Source organism: Chenopodium album, chromosome 27, assembly GCF_948465745.1.
Source record: "Chenopodium album chromosome 27, dcCheAlbu1.1, whole genome shotgun sequence".
Classification (NCBI taxonomy): domain Eukaryota; kingdom Viridiplantae; phylum Streptophyta; class Magnoliopsida; order Caryophyllales; family Amaranthaceae; genus Chenopodium; species Chenopodium album.
This window is the reverse complement of record NC_137860.1, coordinates 24,041,622-24,059,291: the sequence shown is the minus strand read 5'-3', so window position 1 is coordinate 24,059,291 and position 17,670 is coordinate 24,041,622. Positions and strand designations below refer to the sequence as shown.

The 17,670-nt window shown below is 33.6% G+C and overlaps 1 protein-coding gene across 1 annotated transcript; it reads right to left on the bottom strand.

The window, feature by feature from the left end:
• Window positions 1–9,069: 9,069 nt before the first annotated feature.
• Window positions 9,070–16,378, bottom strand: LOC145621236 (protein argonaute 5-like). The gene is made up of 22 exons (XM_081675976.1): window positions 15,905–16,378; window positions 13,693–13,895; window positions 13,439–13,591; window positions 13,201–13,331; window positions 13,001–13,110; window positions 12,802–12,905; window positions 12,282–12,420; window positions 12,089–12,205; window positions 11,870–11,980; window positions 11,671–11,742; window positions 11,475–11,594; window positions 11,266–11,395; window positions 11,064–11,185; window positions 10,845–10,982; window positions 10,656–10,759; window positions 10,504–10,569; window positions 10,352–10,415; window positions 10,038–10,164; window positions 9,854–9,927; window positions 9,573–9,667; window positions 9,446–9,477; window positions 9,070–9,363 (listed from the first exon to the last, which is right to left on the bottom strand). Exons 1-22 carry the CDS (start codon window positions 16,376–16,378, stop codon window positions 9,185–9,187), a joined length of 2,865 nt encoding a protein of 954 aa, XP_081532102.1. The 3' UTR covers window positions 9,070–9,184.
• Window positions 16,379–17,670: the final 1,292 nt, after the last annotated feature.

The window sequence follows — 17,670 nt, the reverse complement described above, 5'->3', positions numbered from 1 at the left end:
GAAAAAATGGAAAGTGTGAGAAAAAAAAAATACAGTATAATTTTGATTATTTGAAAAAAAAAAAAAAAAAAAAGAAGTTACGAGAGGTTTGAAGAGAGAGCTGAATATTGGAGGAGAGAGAAAAATGGAGATGAGTAAGAAATTGCAGAGAAAATGTGATGTGGTGAAGAAGAAGAGAGAGAATGGGAAGTATTCAGCTTTATATAGAAATGTTGAGGAGAAGTTTGTTAGCATGGATTGTATTTTGAAATTTTTTTTATTTTTTATTTTTGGTTTGGATGGTTTTTTTGGGTTGGGATTTGGGATGTTTTGAATCATGTTGTTGTACGAAATAAAATATTTGGCGGTTTTATTTCATTTTCTCACTACTTTGGGTAGATATGTACGGTGGGGTTTTTTGATTTCTTTGTTTATGATTTTTTAAATTTACTCAAGGAAAGACATGATTAAAGTATGTTAATTAAAAATACGTAGTAGTATATTAATGATACTTTGATCATAATAAATTTTAGGCAAATTTGTCAAAAAAAACCTTTTAAAAGCATCATTTTGCGGAAAAAAACCTTTTAAAAATTTTTTGGTTAAAAAAAACCACCACGTTCATTTTTTTTGCGAAAGGAAACCTATTTCCTTAATTATCCTCTAATTAACTTAATTAGACTCTAATTTTCTCCCATTTCTTCTAATTAACCACTAATCAACCCAATTACTTAATAATTATATTTAATTTATACATAAAAAGCACCACCACCCCAACAACCAACCAACCACCCTTCCCCTTCTTCCTCCCTTTCCCCCTCCCTTTCAAGCAACCCCCTCACCCACCGGACCTGCTGCCCAGATCCCCCCACCACCGACAACCTACCTCCACTGCCGGTGGACCATCCCTTTCCCCCTTATCCCCGTTGGCGACCACCACCTCCCTTCTTCGAATTTTTGGATCTTATATACTTAAACATACTCAAATCAAGTCCAAATCAATTTCAATTTGTTTCTAAATCACCCTAACATTCCACACATACATAATCAAAACAAAAACAAGCATCAATTGTAAGAAAGATGCACAAAATAAAAAAATAAAAAACCCCAAATCAATTTTCTAGGGTTTTTCAAAATCAAGGAGATGGTTGTTGGGATGTGATTAAGGGGAAAAGGAGGGTCGTGTGGAGGTGGAGGAGGTCGCCGGAGGTGGAAATCCGGATAGCGGGTCCGGTGGGGGAGGGGTTGATTTCATGGGAGGAGGAAGGAAGAGTAAGGGGAGGGAGGAAGGGAGAAGGAAGGAGTGGTGATTTTTTTTATATGTATTAATTAAATCTAATTATTTAGTAATTTGGTGGGTTAGAGGTTAATTAGAAGAATTAGAGTTTAATTATGTTAATTAGAGGGTAATTAGAGGAATAGGTTTCCTCTCGCAAAAAAAATAAATGTGGTGATTTTTTTTAACCAAAAAGCTTTTAAAAGGTTTTTTTTCGCAAAATGGTGTTTTTAAAAGGTTTTTTTTACAAATTACCCTAAATTTTAAAAATATAAATGTGATATCGCAATTTACAAGAATTATAACATGTACAGTAATGAAATATGTCAGGTAATTATATAAGTCGTGTTGAGGTGCACTATTCATAATATGGAATAGTAAACTGTATAATTTGTTTGGCAAACAACATAAACCGAGGGAAGTGTAAATAACTTCCAAATGCAATTTTTTACGGATATATAATTCTCATATTAACCAAACAAAACCTAAATTTGTTTAGGTGGATAAAGAAAAGACGTCTTTATTAGATTGGAGCCTAAAAGTTGAAGTTGGGGAGGGCATATTTTGGATGCATGTTGGTACAACTATAATAGCTCCAATAGCCTTAAACACACCTATTATAGCATGAAATGCAGGCCAACTTGTTCTTCTTCATATTTTAGCTAACGTTATTCTTCTGTCCTTCTTTCATTTCTTAAATTTTTTGTATCTTTTTTCAAATTCTCTCTCTTCACTTTTCTTAACTATAATAATTTTAATCAAAATTTTGATCATAATTTTCATCAAAAAATTCGCTCCTCTGTTTTGATCATAATTTTCATCAAAAAATTCGCTCCTCTGTTTTTCCTTTTCGCTCTTCATTTTCTCTTTCCCCTGTTTTATTTAGTTTTCTCTTTTGTTTCACTTTGATTGATTTTGTTGCTTACTATGGAATTAGTTGTTATACCCTAAGAGATCGTCAATGTTAGTTAGTGTTTTGCTTTGTTGATTTGTAAATAGGTTTTTCTTAAGGTTATGTTCGATTGTAATTGTATTTTGTAAAATTTCTATCAATTTGATCTATGTATGAATTTCGATTTATTATATGGTGATTTTGTAATGAATTTTGATCAATTTAATTAGATTTGTGAACATGTAAATGATGTAATTCATATGAATTGAATTCACGACCTTTATTATGAACATAAAAAATTTGAAGAAATAATAAACAAAATGATTATGAAACATACGCGTTATAAGTATTAAAAATATGAGCATGTGCATTGAAAATATGAATAAACCATTTTAAAAAATGAACATACGCAATCAAAATATGAACATATGCATTGTTTATTTTTTTGAATGCTTATGAACATAAACATTTCAGAAGGTGATCAGCATATACATAAAGAATATGAATATATATGAATTTCAGAAAGTGAACATATGCATTTTAGAAAGTTTATATATTCATTCAAAATATAAACATAAGCAATTAAGAAAGTTAACATATGCATACAAAAATATGAATATATGCATTTCAGAAAGCGAACATAAGCATTCAATATATGAACATAAACATAAACAAAAAAAAAACAGACAAAATGAGAACATTTTATGAACATTAAGAATATTTATCATATCAACAACAAATATTAATATTATAAACATTCTAAAACATTTTATGAACATAAGGTATTTGTTTGATTTCACAAAATTTTTTAACAATCCCAATAAAAATTTCAAACTACTAATTCCTCCGTTTTTTTATAGTAGTAGTTGTAACAGTTTGACGTTTACACTATTCACTTGTTTCACTTTGACTATCTTTAATGATTTATGCTTAAGTAAAAATATAGTCATGTGGGATCATGTTAGATTCGTATCAATTTAAATTATACAATATTAATATCATATGTTTATAGTTTTTACATATAGGTAATAAAAGATATAAAAGATTGAAAACATGCATTGGTAAGCGTGAAAAGACAAGTGTTGCAACCATAAAAAAAACAGAGGAAATACAAAGTATTGAACAATATTCAAATAAAATTTAGTGATATTCATATAAATTAAAACAAAATTAAGTGATATTTACATAAAATTACCATTTTGGGAGAATTTGTTTGATTTTTCATCTCATCTCGAATAGACATGGTTGTTTTTGAGGTGAGAGGGTGAATTGTGTTTGATTGTTAGAGAGAGAAAATCAAGGAGTAATAAATTTAAGAAATTTCTATTCAAAAACTAAAAAATCAAAAATTTAAGTTTGAGAGTGACGTTTTTGTAAAAATATATATATATTTCTAAAAAGAATAGCTGTTGGAAATGACGGTTTTATATAAATGACGGTCGGGTGGGCTGCATTTTAGAGATATGTTTAGTTTTTTGGGTGGACTCATTTTGGTTTGGGGCTTTTTTTAATGGGGCATATGTAAAATTGAGCTTGTAGGCTTGTAGCTTAGACCAATTGGTTGGGAAGAGGATAAAAATTACTAGCATAGCCCCAAGCCCCTAAGTTACGTTATATATAATGAGGATTAATTCTACAACTTAATGAATGGTTAAATGAGGATAAGTGTGTGTCTCGAAAAATGTCCCATGTTGATACTTTTCAGGGCCGGCCCTCTCCTGTACAAACATACCTATTGCACAGGGCCCCCAATTTTATGGGGCCCATTTTCAATTAAAGCCAACCATAGTTTTTTTTTAAGAAAAAAAAAAAAAAGTCAGGCATCATCCTTATCTCCGCAAGACATAATCAATCTACTATTACACTACGACCTTCCATTTTCAATATCAAACTTTCCAAATTCCAATCTCCTATTTAATTTCATTACTTTGAATATGAAATTTTCATCACCTTTTCTTTTCCATATTTCATTCAATGCTAAATTCTCATTAACCTTCTTATTTTACCCAAAAAAATTAGTAATTATCTCACCTTCCTCTTCCAATTTTCAATGGATGAATTAATTTTCCAGTCTTTACCATTACTTCTCTTGATTTTCGTTTATTATCAAGCTCTTTTTAAATAACTTGAATGTTTAGATTAGCATGAAGTTGTATATGATGCTGTTAATTATTCAAATAATAGTATGAGTACATAAGATTTCTTTGTGAAGTATATACATATCCTTGTAATATGACATTATTTTTGAAATAATATTTAAGTATTATAATTTTATTTCCGTTAGGGCCCCATTTTATAGTTTAGAACAGGCCCCTGAAATTTAACAGGACGGGTCTGATACTTTTGATAATTTTTTTGTCTAGCAAGGAAAAATCAATGTCATGACTCATGACGTGATAAGTAATTTCAACACTTAAAAAAAAGTACTAGTTATGCTCTCTTGTTACTCCCTTTGTTTTTTATATAAGGTAGAGTTGCGATTTTCCACTACTCCCTCCGTGTTTTGATAAATGTTATACTTATCAAATTCGGCCGTGTTTTAACAAGTGTTACACTTTCTTTTTTGGTAAAAAACTATATTAAAATATTATATCTCATAGTCTCCACTCAAACTCACTACTACCTTTTTTATTATATTTTTCCTCTCGCATTCATTAGTTTTCAATAAACTATTAATTAACCTCACTATCTTTCTTTTACAATTTTTTAATACTCCAATTACCCCACTTACCTCTTATTTTATTCAAGTCAATTGAATTGCCTAAAACTATGTGTCGGTCAAACTGTAACACTTAAAAAACACGGAGGGAGTATTCACTAGTTTTTGGGCTCGGGCGATGCCCCGGATTCTTATATGAAACTAACTGGTCATTAATATACATTGTAATTTATGATTTAATTTTCTTATAATTAAATTTGTTATTTATATTGTCATTTGCTCCATATTAATATTTTGTATTCAAAAGATTACATACAAAATGACAAAGGTTGGTGATAAGACATTTAGTTCTAGAACTAGATTCCCGTGCAATGCACTAATTTAACAAATTTTTATTGTGAATTATTACAATCTTTGAAAAGTTATACAATAATTTACCCAAAAGCGAGAGTTATACTAATAATTTAATTAGTTGACAAACTTTGATCGACACATGGTTTGGGCATTAATAATGAATTACCATATATAAAAGGTATAAAATATATGAAAGGAAAAATATGGAATATATATGTTAACTAAATTTGGAAAAAAAATATCTTCGTTGGTATAGTAGAAGATTGTTTAAGAAAATTTGACAAAAAAATAAAAATAAAATAAAATAAAAAGAAAAAATATTTTGGAGGGAAAATACAGCACCAGATATGACACATGTCATTCCTGGTGTCTGTTTTAGTATTATGTTATTGATGATGAAAAGTTATGAGTTCAAATAATCTTGTGGAGAACTTTTTTTATTTTATTTTATTATTATGAGTGCATGACATGTAATGATAATCAATGGAAGGGAGAGCCACGTGGCATAATGAGTAGTTGAATGGATAACGTGGCGTGGTGAGGGCAACTTACGTGACACGTGGATGTTGTTAGAAACGAATTTTAATATATTAGTATAGATTTGTCATTAGTGACCTAATTTTTTTTACCAATATACTTTTTTTTTTTATTCAAATGAGGAAATAATTCCAAAAGAAAAATAAAACAAGCAAACATATCATCAAATTAAAAAAAAAATAAATAAATAAAGCCAACTCAATTAAATAAACCCCAATGTCTTGAAAGACTCCGAGGTTGACCAACCAATCCGCTTCGCGATTACCCTCTCTATAGATGTGAGCCACTTTGATCCTCTAACTAGCCTCTCGTAGCATATTCTGACAATATGAGATTTCATGTACGCACGCATTCACTTCTGCCTATATTTTCTTTTTGAAGACTTCGAGCAAGTTTGATATACCTTGAGCCAGTGCAGGATTTCTGCCCTAAATGCATTACATACCCCAAAGCAGGCTGAAATAGCTGAGACAAATCTACCCATATGGTCACATTTTATAGCACCCTTAGCCGCACCATCATGTACAATTTAAAACATACCATCCTACATTAGGAGCTTTCCAAGCAATGTGGATCTGTTTCTTCAAGGGGCTGCCAAAGCATACTTCCTCTTGTAACCCAAGAATGCATATCGTACTTGGAGAAAGCACCTATATCTATTAGAGTTTCGTCTTAGCGATAACAATTCCTCCACCTCCAAATCCACCATACCACAACATCTTCCATGTAATCTTTGTTCTGGTAATCCATTCCTTCAAATTTCCTATGGAAAACTGATCAAAACATAGATTGATCAAGAATCTTTCGCCATACTACCTTTGCGGCAGAGAAGTCACAAAGAATGTCTTGTAATGTGCTCTCCTCATGTGCTCCACAAATGTAGCATTTGGGGCTGTCTGTAATCTGCCTTTTGTATCTATTCTGATTTTCTAAGACACAATCATGGCAGGCAATCCAAAGAAAAGCTCTTATGCGTTGTTGCACTGGAGCTTTCCACACCGCATTCCAACAATCATTAACAATTGTGTCAGTTTCATGCCGCATGATACTTAACACTAACCTTATTGTGAAATTCCCTTGCGAGTTTCCTCTCCAAAAAACCAAGTCACCAATGTTGGGATCAACACGCACCTCTTAACTTTGAATGTTTCAAAGTGTTTTCGGTAATGGCTGCATCATCAAGATATTTGTCTTGACATTTGTATATTTGCCATCTAACTTCATTAAGAGCTAAATAAGCCTCTCCTCTTGTTCTTGCTTCAGAAATTTATGAGTTATATTGCAGGTACAATTGGTACAGGAACAGCTAGGATTAGGATAGATACCAGAAATTTGATCCCAAATAGCTTTAATTTCAGTGAAAAATTCAGCTATACTACGAGAACCTTGTGACAAATCATAATTGAGCACCTGAACTCTGAGAATAACGATCCTCAAGGTCTTTCCAGATCTCTCTTGTAGTGCTCAAGTATAGAACACTTCTACCAATACCAGATTCAAGAGAATTCAGAATATATGCAATTATCATAGCATTACACATATCCCAAGCCTGAGATTCGAGCAGGAGGCCTATGTAAGGTTCCGTCAATGAAACCAAGCTTATTTTTAGTAGCTTACGCAATAATCATACCTCTCTTCCACTCATTATAACTATCACCTTTGAATTTCACAGAAACAAGAGGATTCGCAGGGTTCTCAGAAGGATGTAAAAAATATACACTAGCAGGATTCTAATTAAGAGAAGTAGAAGTTGCTGAATTATCAGAACTCGCAGCCATAATCGAAGAATGCAATCACAAAAACAGAGAAGATTCTAGCGAAAAATCAATCAGAAAAGAAATCCAGAAGTAAACAATAAACTGGAAACCAAATCACAATCAAAACATAGAAGAAGATGATGAAGAATTGCCTAAAATTGAGCAGAAAACGATGCCAAAAACTCAGAAAATAGAGGAAAAGAGAGAGAACTATATTAATTTCTTGAAAAGAAAGTTTGGAAAATGAATTACAACCAAAGAAAAGAAGATTATTACATCATATATATTACATCATGACAAACGTGTGATAGGAGTATAATAACAAACTTCGAGTTTGTTACAAGAGAAGCTTCCAGAAGAAAAGTTAGTTATAACTAACTTTGATGAACTGCAGTTGATTCAGGTTTGTTGCTCATAATCAGATACTTCAATAGTTTGCAAAAGATAAAGATAAAATGTACTTGTATGACTAATCTATTTGATAAGGATCAAGGAAATTAATGTTAAAATTTAACATTACATGATCGAATCTTGGATCTTACCATACATTATCATGTAAACTAGCCATTTAGCTAAGACAAAGGGTACTTGATTCAATGATAATAGGAACTATGATAAGGTAACCTTAGTCATTTATAAAATTACAATCAAGCATTAGGGATAGAAACATTAAGAGATACATTGGGGGAAATCATTTATTGTCAACTAGTAGTTAATTGATATAGCTTATTGTATTAACTGAATTAACTAACGAGTTGTAAATAGATGGTTATATAAAAGTGTTTGATAAATAGCTGTTAATTATTAGATGTTTAAATGTTCAATAAGCTAATTCAAAAAAATCACATGTTATGTTTTGAGCTTTTCCAAAAAGTGTTTTTTGAGTCCGAAAAGTTCTTTTAGTTTATTGATAGTGTCCAAATCTCTAAGAGATTCAATAAGCTAAGTCATTCAAAAATGTCTTTACCAAACAAGATCTTAAACTCTTGTTTCAAGCTAGGAAATAGCCATAAACATGGTCGTTGGGAATTGGAAATAAGCTCCTATCTTGATCAATCACAAAACATGAGCATAAAAAACAAGTTTATCTATTTTACAGATTTAAAATCTCAAAATCCCAAAACCCACCGATCATATATACATCAGTCATCAGCCATGCTTTTTATGAGTTCTATCATAATTGATCTTGTTTAATTTACCCCAATTAAAGATATCAAATTTTACAAACTCTGCTAATGTCAAACCTATGCAATTAGGATAAAAAAGAAAAACAAGTGGTATGTAAAATAGTTTTTTTTTGGTGCTAACTGCATAGTGATATGTAAAATACTGTAGTAAGCTAACAATAAGAAAATAGTAACATATTCCAAAATTAACTAATCAAGTCTTGACTTAATATTGACAACTCAAAACATTAGTTTTCACTTTCTCAACAAGAACTTCAACAGTGTAAAACTTGAGTCAAGACCAAACTTCAGACAAGTTTTTACAAAAGTTTCTCAATCACCTTGGCAACCTGATCTGTGACTACTGATCAGTATCAGTGTTTTCAAAAGTGCAGCTTACATCAAAAATCCTAGGCACATTTTCCACCCACATAAATATATACAAAGCAGGTTATAAGTTAAGAATTAAGATCGATATTCGATAGCAAACTCAAACTTCATAGCCCCAGAAAATAAGTGAAAACTGCAAAAACTAGTAACAGGTTGAGGATGCTGCAATTCCTCCTAGCAATAGAACATGACACTACTCACATTTTCCTTGATCTTTGGAAGGGCCTGAACTTCTGCTTGTTTGTCCTTGGTCAGATCTTTGGTATTTGTTGATTCACTATCAGACATGGTCATACCTTCAACATAATACCGAGCACGGAAAGCCAAAAGGTGAGCATAATAGGCTGGGGGAACTGCCAATCAAAGTTTATGGTTAGTGTATCCAAACACAAAGAGGTGGATGAAAGAAAGAAACAACTTTTCAACAACACATACCAACAGATACTGAGCGTGTGCACCTAGCAAACCTGAAAAACAGGATTCAAACACACGAGTTCAGAAATAGAAAGTAAGAACTCATAATTACATTCAATTAGAAACTGATGTAGGAACGGATATTTACGTGTAACACAAACTGTTGGTCAGCAGCTGGAGCAAGTCTGCAGTAAAATTGTTCTCGTCATAGAGCACATGATAGTGTGTGGGTCGGCTTGTTCCCTAAACATGTCATTCACAATGTCAATAAAACCACAAGATTGGGTTGCAGGAAGTGAAATCAACTAGGCAGCAAATGCACATAGTCAAATGACAGTAATATTAACTAATTATTAAGTGGTGAATTATCATTGACAGTCAAACTTAAGTTGGCAAACTAACAGACTGAAGCCAACCAAAGCAACTTGCCTGTATCCCTGCATGACTGCATAGATAGAAGTCAAACTCCGATGGATGGCAAATTTTGCTGTCGATCACAGTTCCTGGGATAGATAATTAGGGGGGAAAAGTCATTACGAGGATCACTAATAAATAGAGACAGACAGACAGACAGTGCTTCACAAGAATAGCATAAATTTGGAAATTGAATAACCTGGCAGAATATTGCCACTCCTATCAGTCATTTTGTTATCTACGGAGAAAAGCCGGGTGTGGTGTCTTTTTTGCACAACCACAAATGTCACACGTGGTTGATAGTTCTCTTCTATGGATTCGCAGGCCTTGAAAACAAAAACATTATACAATAAGGATTGAACAGAAGTAAATATTCAATAAAACTGCGAAATGCACTTCAACTGCAATTAACATTTCAAACTCGCTTGTTGCTACCAGTTAAATGTCACAGCATAATAATCAACTCATTTAGAAAATTTAGCTCAGTTTTTCTATATGTCAAAAGACTGTTACCTGCCGTATCACATCAACCTCATGCAGCAAGACCTGAGCAAACTGGCCTTCGCTTACTCCATCTCTGCCCAATATAAAAGGAGTGAGTATGAGAGAGGCAAGTCAGACAACAAAGTTTTTGAGCAGCAAACAATTTGAGCCACAAATTATACCTGAAGAAGATAATTCTCTCAGGTTTCTGCCTATTATTTGCCTTGTAGAAAGCTATCAGAAGTTCTCTACAAGCACAAGAGATAGATTAGAAACTCACAAGTCAGAATAATGATTTTGGCAACTTCCTGAGCAACATTTACAGTTAATTTACCTAGCACATGCATACAGATCCTTAATAATTTCTTCCCGATGACCCTGGGCACGAACAAGCCCTCTGTACTTGGTCACCCCAGGCCAGTCCATTGAGGCAACAACCTGCAATAGCGAGCAACAATTAACAGCTGAACACCTTGAATCCATAGCATTAACAAGAAAGACAACAGAGCTTGAAAAACCTTACAGCTGCAATTGAGGCACTAGAGTCCTCCCCAGGTTGAGCATGTGTGACATCAGCACCAAAAATTATTGTTGGACGATCAGTCAAGAGGGGTATATTTCTCTGTATCGCATCACACAAGACTGTGTTGCTTCCTCCAGCCTACAGCAAACATTGGCTTAGCACTTTTAGCAGTAGGTAAACAGACGCTAAATTATTAGACTCGTAATTTTCAGCACTCACCTTCACATTGATTTTTAAAGCCACATTTTCAAGATACTGCTTGCTAAGTTTTTGAGCATGCCTAGGCTGACAACATTGAGAAACTATACCGAGCTCAATTTCACATATCCTTTTAATTTTCCCTGCATGGTTACAGATATCTCTGTTACTTTTAACCAACAAGCACAACATATTAATCTAGAGAATAGACAAAGTCACTTACCATAGGATCCAGTAACATCTGGCAAAACAATAATTAGCAACTGCACCTTATCTCCCACTTCTGAAAGAGCTTTCTCAATCTGAGCAGGATGAGCAGAGCGTATAGGAATAAAAGGGTTCGGGTTGAAGTTCTGACAATGACAGAAAAAAATCAGCAAAAGGAAACATTCACACAAAGAAATTATTAATTTTCATCTATTGAAACCATACCATTCCCTTGCTAGAGCACATGGCAACCAGCTCCTTGCAAAACAGCTCCACTGAAACTTGATCTAGTCTTGAAAAACTCAGGCATGTCCAGTGAGACACAGTAGCACCAATGTACATTTTCTACAAATACAAATTAACCAGTGAGAAATATAAAGAATGCTGCAACCACAAGAAGGTTATAATAGTCAAATCTTACTTTGTTAATCATGTTCCACTGGCCCACCCCTGGAGCAACTTCTCGTTCGGCTCCGCTGTCATGATACTTGAGCTAGAAATTGGAAGAATTAACTTGTCAAGTCAGCAGGTACAGGGAGTGCTTTACTAATAAAAAAAATAAATAAATAAATAAACAAGATATAAGTTAAACTGAAATTGTAACAACAAAACCAACATACCATTGGTGGAGGCAATACTCGAGCATCGACAGTTACAGGCACTTCAGTTATATTCATTCCAAACTCCTGCTTGACCATCTGATTTTCAGAGTAGCGATTGTTCTTCACCATCTTCAGAGATTAAAAAGAATGGTGATTAATAAAGCCAACTGCATGTACAACAAATCTTGCAAACATTCTAGAATACAGCAGAATGACAAACTCTCCAATAAAGTTTACCGCGATGATTTTACTCTCTCTTTCAGGAGGTCTTTGGCAGGTTGCCCTAAGAAGTCCAGTCACCTGCCTCTCATTCAACTTCTTAGGGTATTTTTGACCATGAACAATTTGGCAGACCTACAAGGAAGAAAAGAAAACAAAAATTATGCATAATAAAAAGAAAGTAAAGTAACAAGTGAATTAAAAAGGAGACCTCCATGGGCAGATAGGTAGGCCTCTTGGCCGACCCAATTTGGATGCATGGTAAAGCTGGATGTCTAAGCTGTATTTTGTACTTGTCTTTGAAGTACTGTGAGACAGACAACTGGGTATCATTACTGCCAAGAGAGAACCTACAATGCAACATCTTACGCTTAGTATTGGATATTGCAAGTTAGATACAATAGCTTCAAACCAAAGAACCACGTGCAGAGACAATTAGCTGATTATTAAATAATTTATATTCTTACAAGACATCATATCTACAAGCTTACAACATTGACAATCCTGTAAGCCAATTTAATTTGATTCTGTATAATGTACTTCACACAAGGTTAGATTCAGCATCAACCCACCGAGAAGTGATTAAAATGCTAGAGAGTTAGAAGGATAACAGTACCAACACACACTCAATAACAAACAATAGCCACAACTGAGACATCAAAACACAAATGAATATAAGTACACTCTCAATGTCAACAAAACATGCTTAACATTATAGTCCAAAACCATACATCAGCTGGTTTGCGGGTTCACTTGACACGCCTATCACTTTGTAGCATTTCTTGGATGCTAAATGATTTGTTTCCACTATGATACCTTTTAATGCCCTCTTAACCTGAAATAAGCATAAAGAAACATAAAAGTTACAGCATGAAAACAACGGAATAATGAATGTGACACATGACCACTGTAACACTAGTACCACAGTACCTTGATACGATTTGCATCAGAAAAGGGCCTAGAGAAATCTCTCAGATTCAAATAACTAGCCACAAATTCATGAACCATTATTGGTTCATAAAAGGGCCGTGCAGATGCATCTATAATGTCAAATAGTCAATCTGGTTAGCATAGGTGGAACAACAACCAGAGCTCAATACAATATTGCAACAATTTAGCCAAGAGTGTACCAATGTTTAGAGAGAGGCCCATCTGGGTTGGCCTAATGCTTTGATAATACCCCCTCCAATACTCTAAACCTTCCCCAAGAGAATCCTTACCCAGTGATTCTGAAAAGAATGATCTCCCAATCAACACATAGCTACAAAAAACAAGCAAAATTTGTCAGCATCGTAACGAGAGACAAAAAGCAACAGGAATATATGAGTTAAACACTTAAAAAAAGATTTGATGTATAAGAAATATTACTCTGTAGGAGGCTTTGCTGCACGAAGAACAACATCAAGCACTTGGATGGCATCTTGGGGAGATTCTGAGAATCGACCAGCAAGGTACTCTTGCAGAAAATGTATATCAACCTTGTTAGCCAGTTTGATGGTAACCTGGAATTTCTGAACCTCACTGACAATCAAAAATAACCATTCAAACAAAGGTTAGCTAAAACTTGTTATATCCATAAATAGACAATCTTTTATTTTTGAAGAGATAGAAGCATAAAATACCTCTCAGAACTGCCTCTTCTTTGTTTTTCAATTTCAACGACAAAGTCCTTTGATGTGAATGGTAAAGGACCTGCAGTATAGAAGCTCTTCTTGCCATCATACGCCGGAATCTTGTTCCCCAAAATTGACTTGTGATCACGTAAAACCTTATTCAGTATCTCTTTACTAAAATTCTTGGAGGCTATCTCCGGATTGATCGACACCTGCTCCATAAAGAAAACATCATCAGTATGCCATCAAGTTAAAGGGAATATGATAACAAAGGGCATAATGTCGGTCATACTAATATCCCGAAAGGGAAATTATTGACCACATTATAAGAGAAATTAGCATTTTTAATTACTGAAAATTTTGCCTCCTCATTTCACTCTTTACTGTTATCTAAAATTCCTAACATAAACTTACATAAGTGAAAGCTAGAATTAAAAGTACTCTACATTATACTAAACTATAAGAGCACAAAACCAAAAATTACTTCTCACTTTCTTCCACAGCGCTCTTACTCAGAAAGTTTTACTTGTAAAAGAGGATTAGTGAAAGCTACATATAAGGGATTTTATCCCGTGTATGAGTTTTTCAGCAATGTAATGTTGGTAAAATTTTATTTCAATTCTCATTTAAATGACTTATAGTATAAAATGGCCCCTACAGCATGATGCAGGAGTGCATGGGAAAACATTAGATTTAAAAGGTACCAATAATGAAGTAATGTTGATAGAAAACCACAGAAAGGGAAAGAGAGCAATAAGAAAAACTAGGACATTGCCTACTTAATGCCTTGATTTAGCCAGCATAACACACCACACATCAGGTTTGTTCAAGTCCAACTCTAGAAGACTAGAAGTTAGAACAGAAGCATACTCGATAACCCATATTGAAATCCGACTCACCCAATAACCCACCCCAAATAAACAAAATTAAAAAGACTCAAAAGGAGGGGGGGGGGGGGGGGGGGGGACAATTGCACCAAAGGATGCACAACGGATAGCTTGCCAATTACCACTACTATATATTAGCATCAGTAGTTTAATGAATACATAAACACATGAATAGCTGTTTAACAAACCATTTAAACCATATTGAAACCTGACTCACCCAATAATCGCCCCAAATGAACAAGATAAAAAAGACTCGAAGAAGGAAAAAAATTGCACCAAAAGATATACGAAGTACAAAGGATAGCTTACAAATTACCACGCCAATATATTAACATCAGTAACTAAAATGAACACATAATACATAAATAGCATTTTAACAAACCATTTGTAACATTAAATAAACAAAAACAAGTTAGATGAAGAGCATAATTACATACTAGTATCATATTTTGCAAAAATCTGCTAACTCAACAAAACCACATAAAAAAACATGTACAAACAAACAAATAGATTTATTAACCCATCATTTATTTTTTTTTTTTAAAAAAAAAAAACAAACCATTTAACTGTGTGCAACTGTTTAAGCTTCACAAAATCGTTAAAGACCCATAAATGTGCATACTGTGACAGAACAACACCCAATATTCAGAAATTATAACAAAAAAAAATTTAAAAAGAGCGTTTTTTTTTTATCCATAAAAAAAAAAAATCCATAACAGTATAAACTTTAAACCCAATATTATTTCACAGGAGAAATGATTTCTTCACCAAATTTATGATTATGTATTTATAATACCAGCCAAACACCCATAACCATTATTTTATACGGAGAATTTTTAATAAATCCATCTCTTTGAAAACAGACCTAAATACACAACGTAATCATTCTCATTTAAATCAAAAACGATGATAAACAGAAACTCAAAAACAATATACCCAAATTGAAATTACTCACATTTTACAACAGATATTGTAACATCCTTCATATTTACAACAAATAAAAAGAAAAGGATTTTTTTTTTTTTAAAGAAATTTTTTTTTTTTTTTTTTTTTTGAAAGGCAAAAATAGAATGACATCATCAACAAAACAAAAATCAAAATTAAGACAAAACTCCCATCAAAACCAACACATTATTTTTTTTTTTTGGAGGAATCAAAACCAACACATTTAAACACCATCAACACTACAACATAAAAACCCATTCATCAACCAGATTCACAGAGATAATGACGTCATCATCAACAATAAAAAAAATAATTAAAAAAAAAACTTCAAAAAAAAAAAGCAAAATAATAAAAATGAAGAATATCAGAGAGATTAGTGAGTAAATTACATCATAGTGATGAAAGTCATTATCAGAAAGTTGAACGAGAAAGTGATTAGCACGAACAGCACAACGGAGTCCAACAGTACCAGACCCAGGCCGTTTTGGCAGCACTAACGGTTTCCGACTCCTTCGAACCTTATTTTGCGACGATGACTCCGACACTTTCAGCTTCTTCATTTCGTCGATCAGACTAACACCTGCCGCCGCATCCCAGTTAGCTTTCGTCAAACTCCCGACGTTCGGTGGCCCTAAACCACCACCACCACCGCGCCCTCCGCCGTAGCCTCTTCCTCCTGAGTCACCTCGACCACGACCTCCATAATCGCCGCGACCACGACCTCCGTCATCGCCTCGACCACGACCTCCATAATCGCCGCGGCCACGACCTCCGTAATCGCCGCGACCACGTCCGCCGGAGTCGCCTCTGCCGTAGCCTCGGCCGCCGCCGCCGCTGCTGCTGCTACCGCCACGATACGACATCTTTTAACCTGGGAAGAGAGAAAAATGGTGAGAAAACATGATGAAAATGATGATGAGAAAAGACGATGAAAATGGTGAAGATGCTTCAAATTAATGATGTATTAAAAATAAAAATAAAAATTTAAATAAAAGCTTACGAGAAAGAGAAGGTTTGAAGGGGGTTTTAATGGAGGATGAAAATGGTGAGAGGAGAGAGAAAGTGGAGAAGAGAAGGAAAATGCAGAGAAAATGTGATGAAGAAGAGAGAGAGAAAGGATGTAAGTAGTCAGCTTTATATAGAAATGTTGGGGAGAGGTTCTTTAGCATGGATGACCTACTAGTTGTAGACTTGTAGTAGTAGTAGTACTGTAGTAGTAGGCTAGTTTTTGCATTATTTTTTGAATAATCTTGTTGTCCGAAATACAATTGCTATCTATACTATATATTAAAAGGCGTTCCTAAGAATACATCATCCGAACCCTCAATCTCTTACAACAAAAATAACCATTTCACCATCTAAGCCACTTATCAAGTATATTATCAATATGTAAAAAAAATTATATAAGTGTAAACCACAAGATTTGACAATAATATAAGTGTAAAATATACTTAAAAAAAAACTCAATTTTAGTTTGACAATAATAATTATTATACAAGTTTTAAAAGTCTTTTAAAAAATTTATCGATTGCACGTCTACAACAGTGGCAACTCGGGGCAACGCTCGGGCTACTCACTAGTTTTGGATAATAAATAGCTCGTGGTTTTATGATTGGTTTTAATTATTTAGCGGTTTCCTTTCACTTTCTCACTATTTTGGGTAAAAGGCTAAAGGGCAGTTGTGACTTTTTAGATTCTTTGTTTTTATTTGGGGGTATGTGAATGGTGGGGTTTTAATTAAGGAGATGTAAGGGTGTTGAGTTTTTAATTTACTCAAGGGAAGACATGATTTAGGTGTGTTTATTAACTATAGTATTTTAATGATACTTTGATCATAAATGTAAAATATCCATTGCATTGCAATTTACTCCGTACAAGAATTACAGTGTGTAATGAAGTATGCCTACTTGCCTAGTAATTATGTAAGCCTCGCAATAGTAATTGGGAGGGGATTATAACTTTAGCACCCATAACTAATTTTCAAATCCGGATTAACCTAAAGGGTGAATCGGGTGGAACACCAAAATGCAAGCCATGTTGAGGTGCATTCTATATATAGTAGTAAAGTTGTGTAAGTTTTTAATTTTTTCTCATTAAAGAAAAAATTTCTTACTCGTATTAGATAGTAGTCTAAGAAATGAGAGCCCTTTCTAAA

What these genes read in the sequence shown, in the direction of transcription:
- LOC145621236 (XM_081675976.1), bottom strand. Translation starts at nt 16,378, where the DNA reads ATGTCGTATCGTGGCGGTAGCAGCAGCAGCGGCGGCGGCGGCCGAGGC. An exon ending in AGAAGAGGCAGTTCTGAGAG is followed by an intron (nt 13,592 to 13,692) that starts GTATTTTATGCT and finishes TTTGATTGTCAG; the next exon opens with TGAGGTTCAGAAATTCCAGG. An exon ending in GAGTGGCAATATTCTGCCAG is followed by an intron (nt 9,928 to 10,037) that starts GTTATTCAATTT and finishes TATCTATCCCAG; the next exon opens with GAACTGTGATCGACAGCAAA.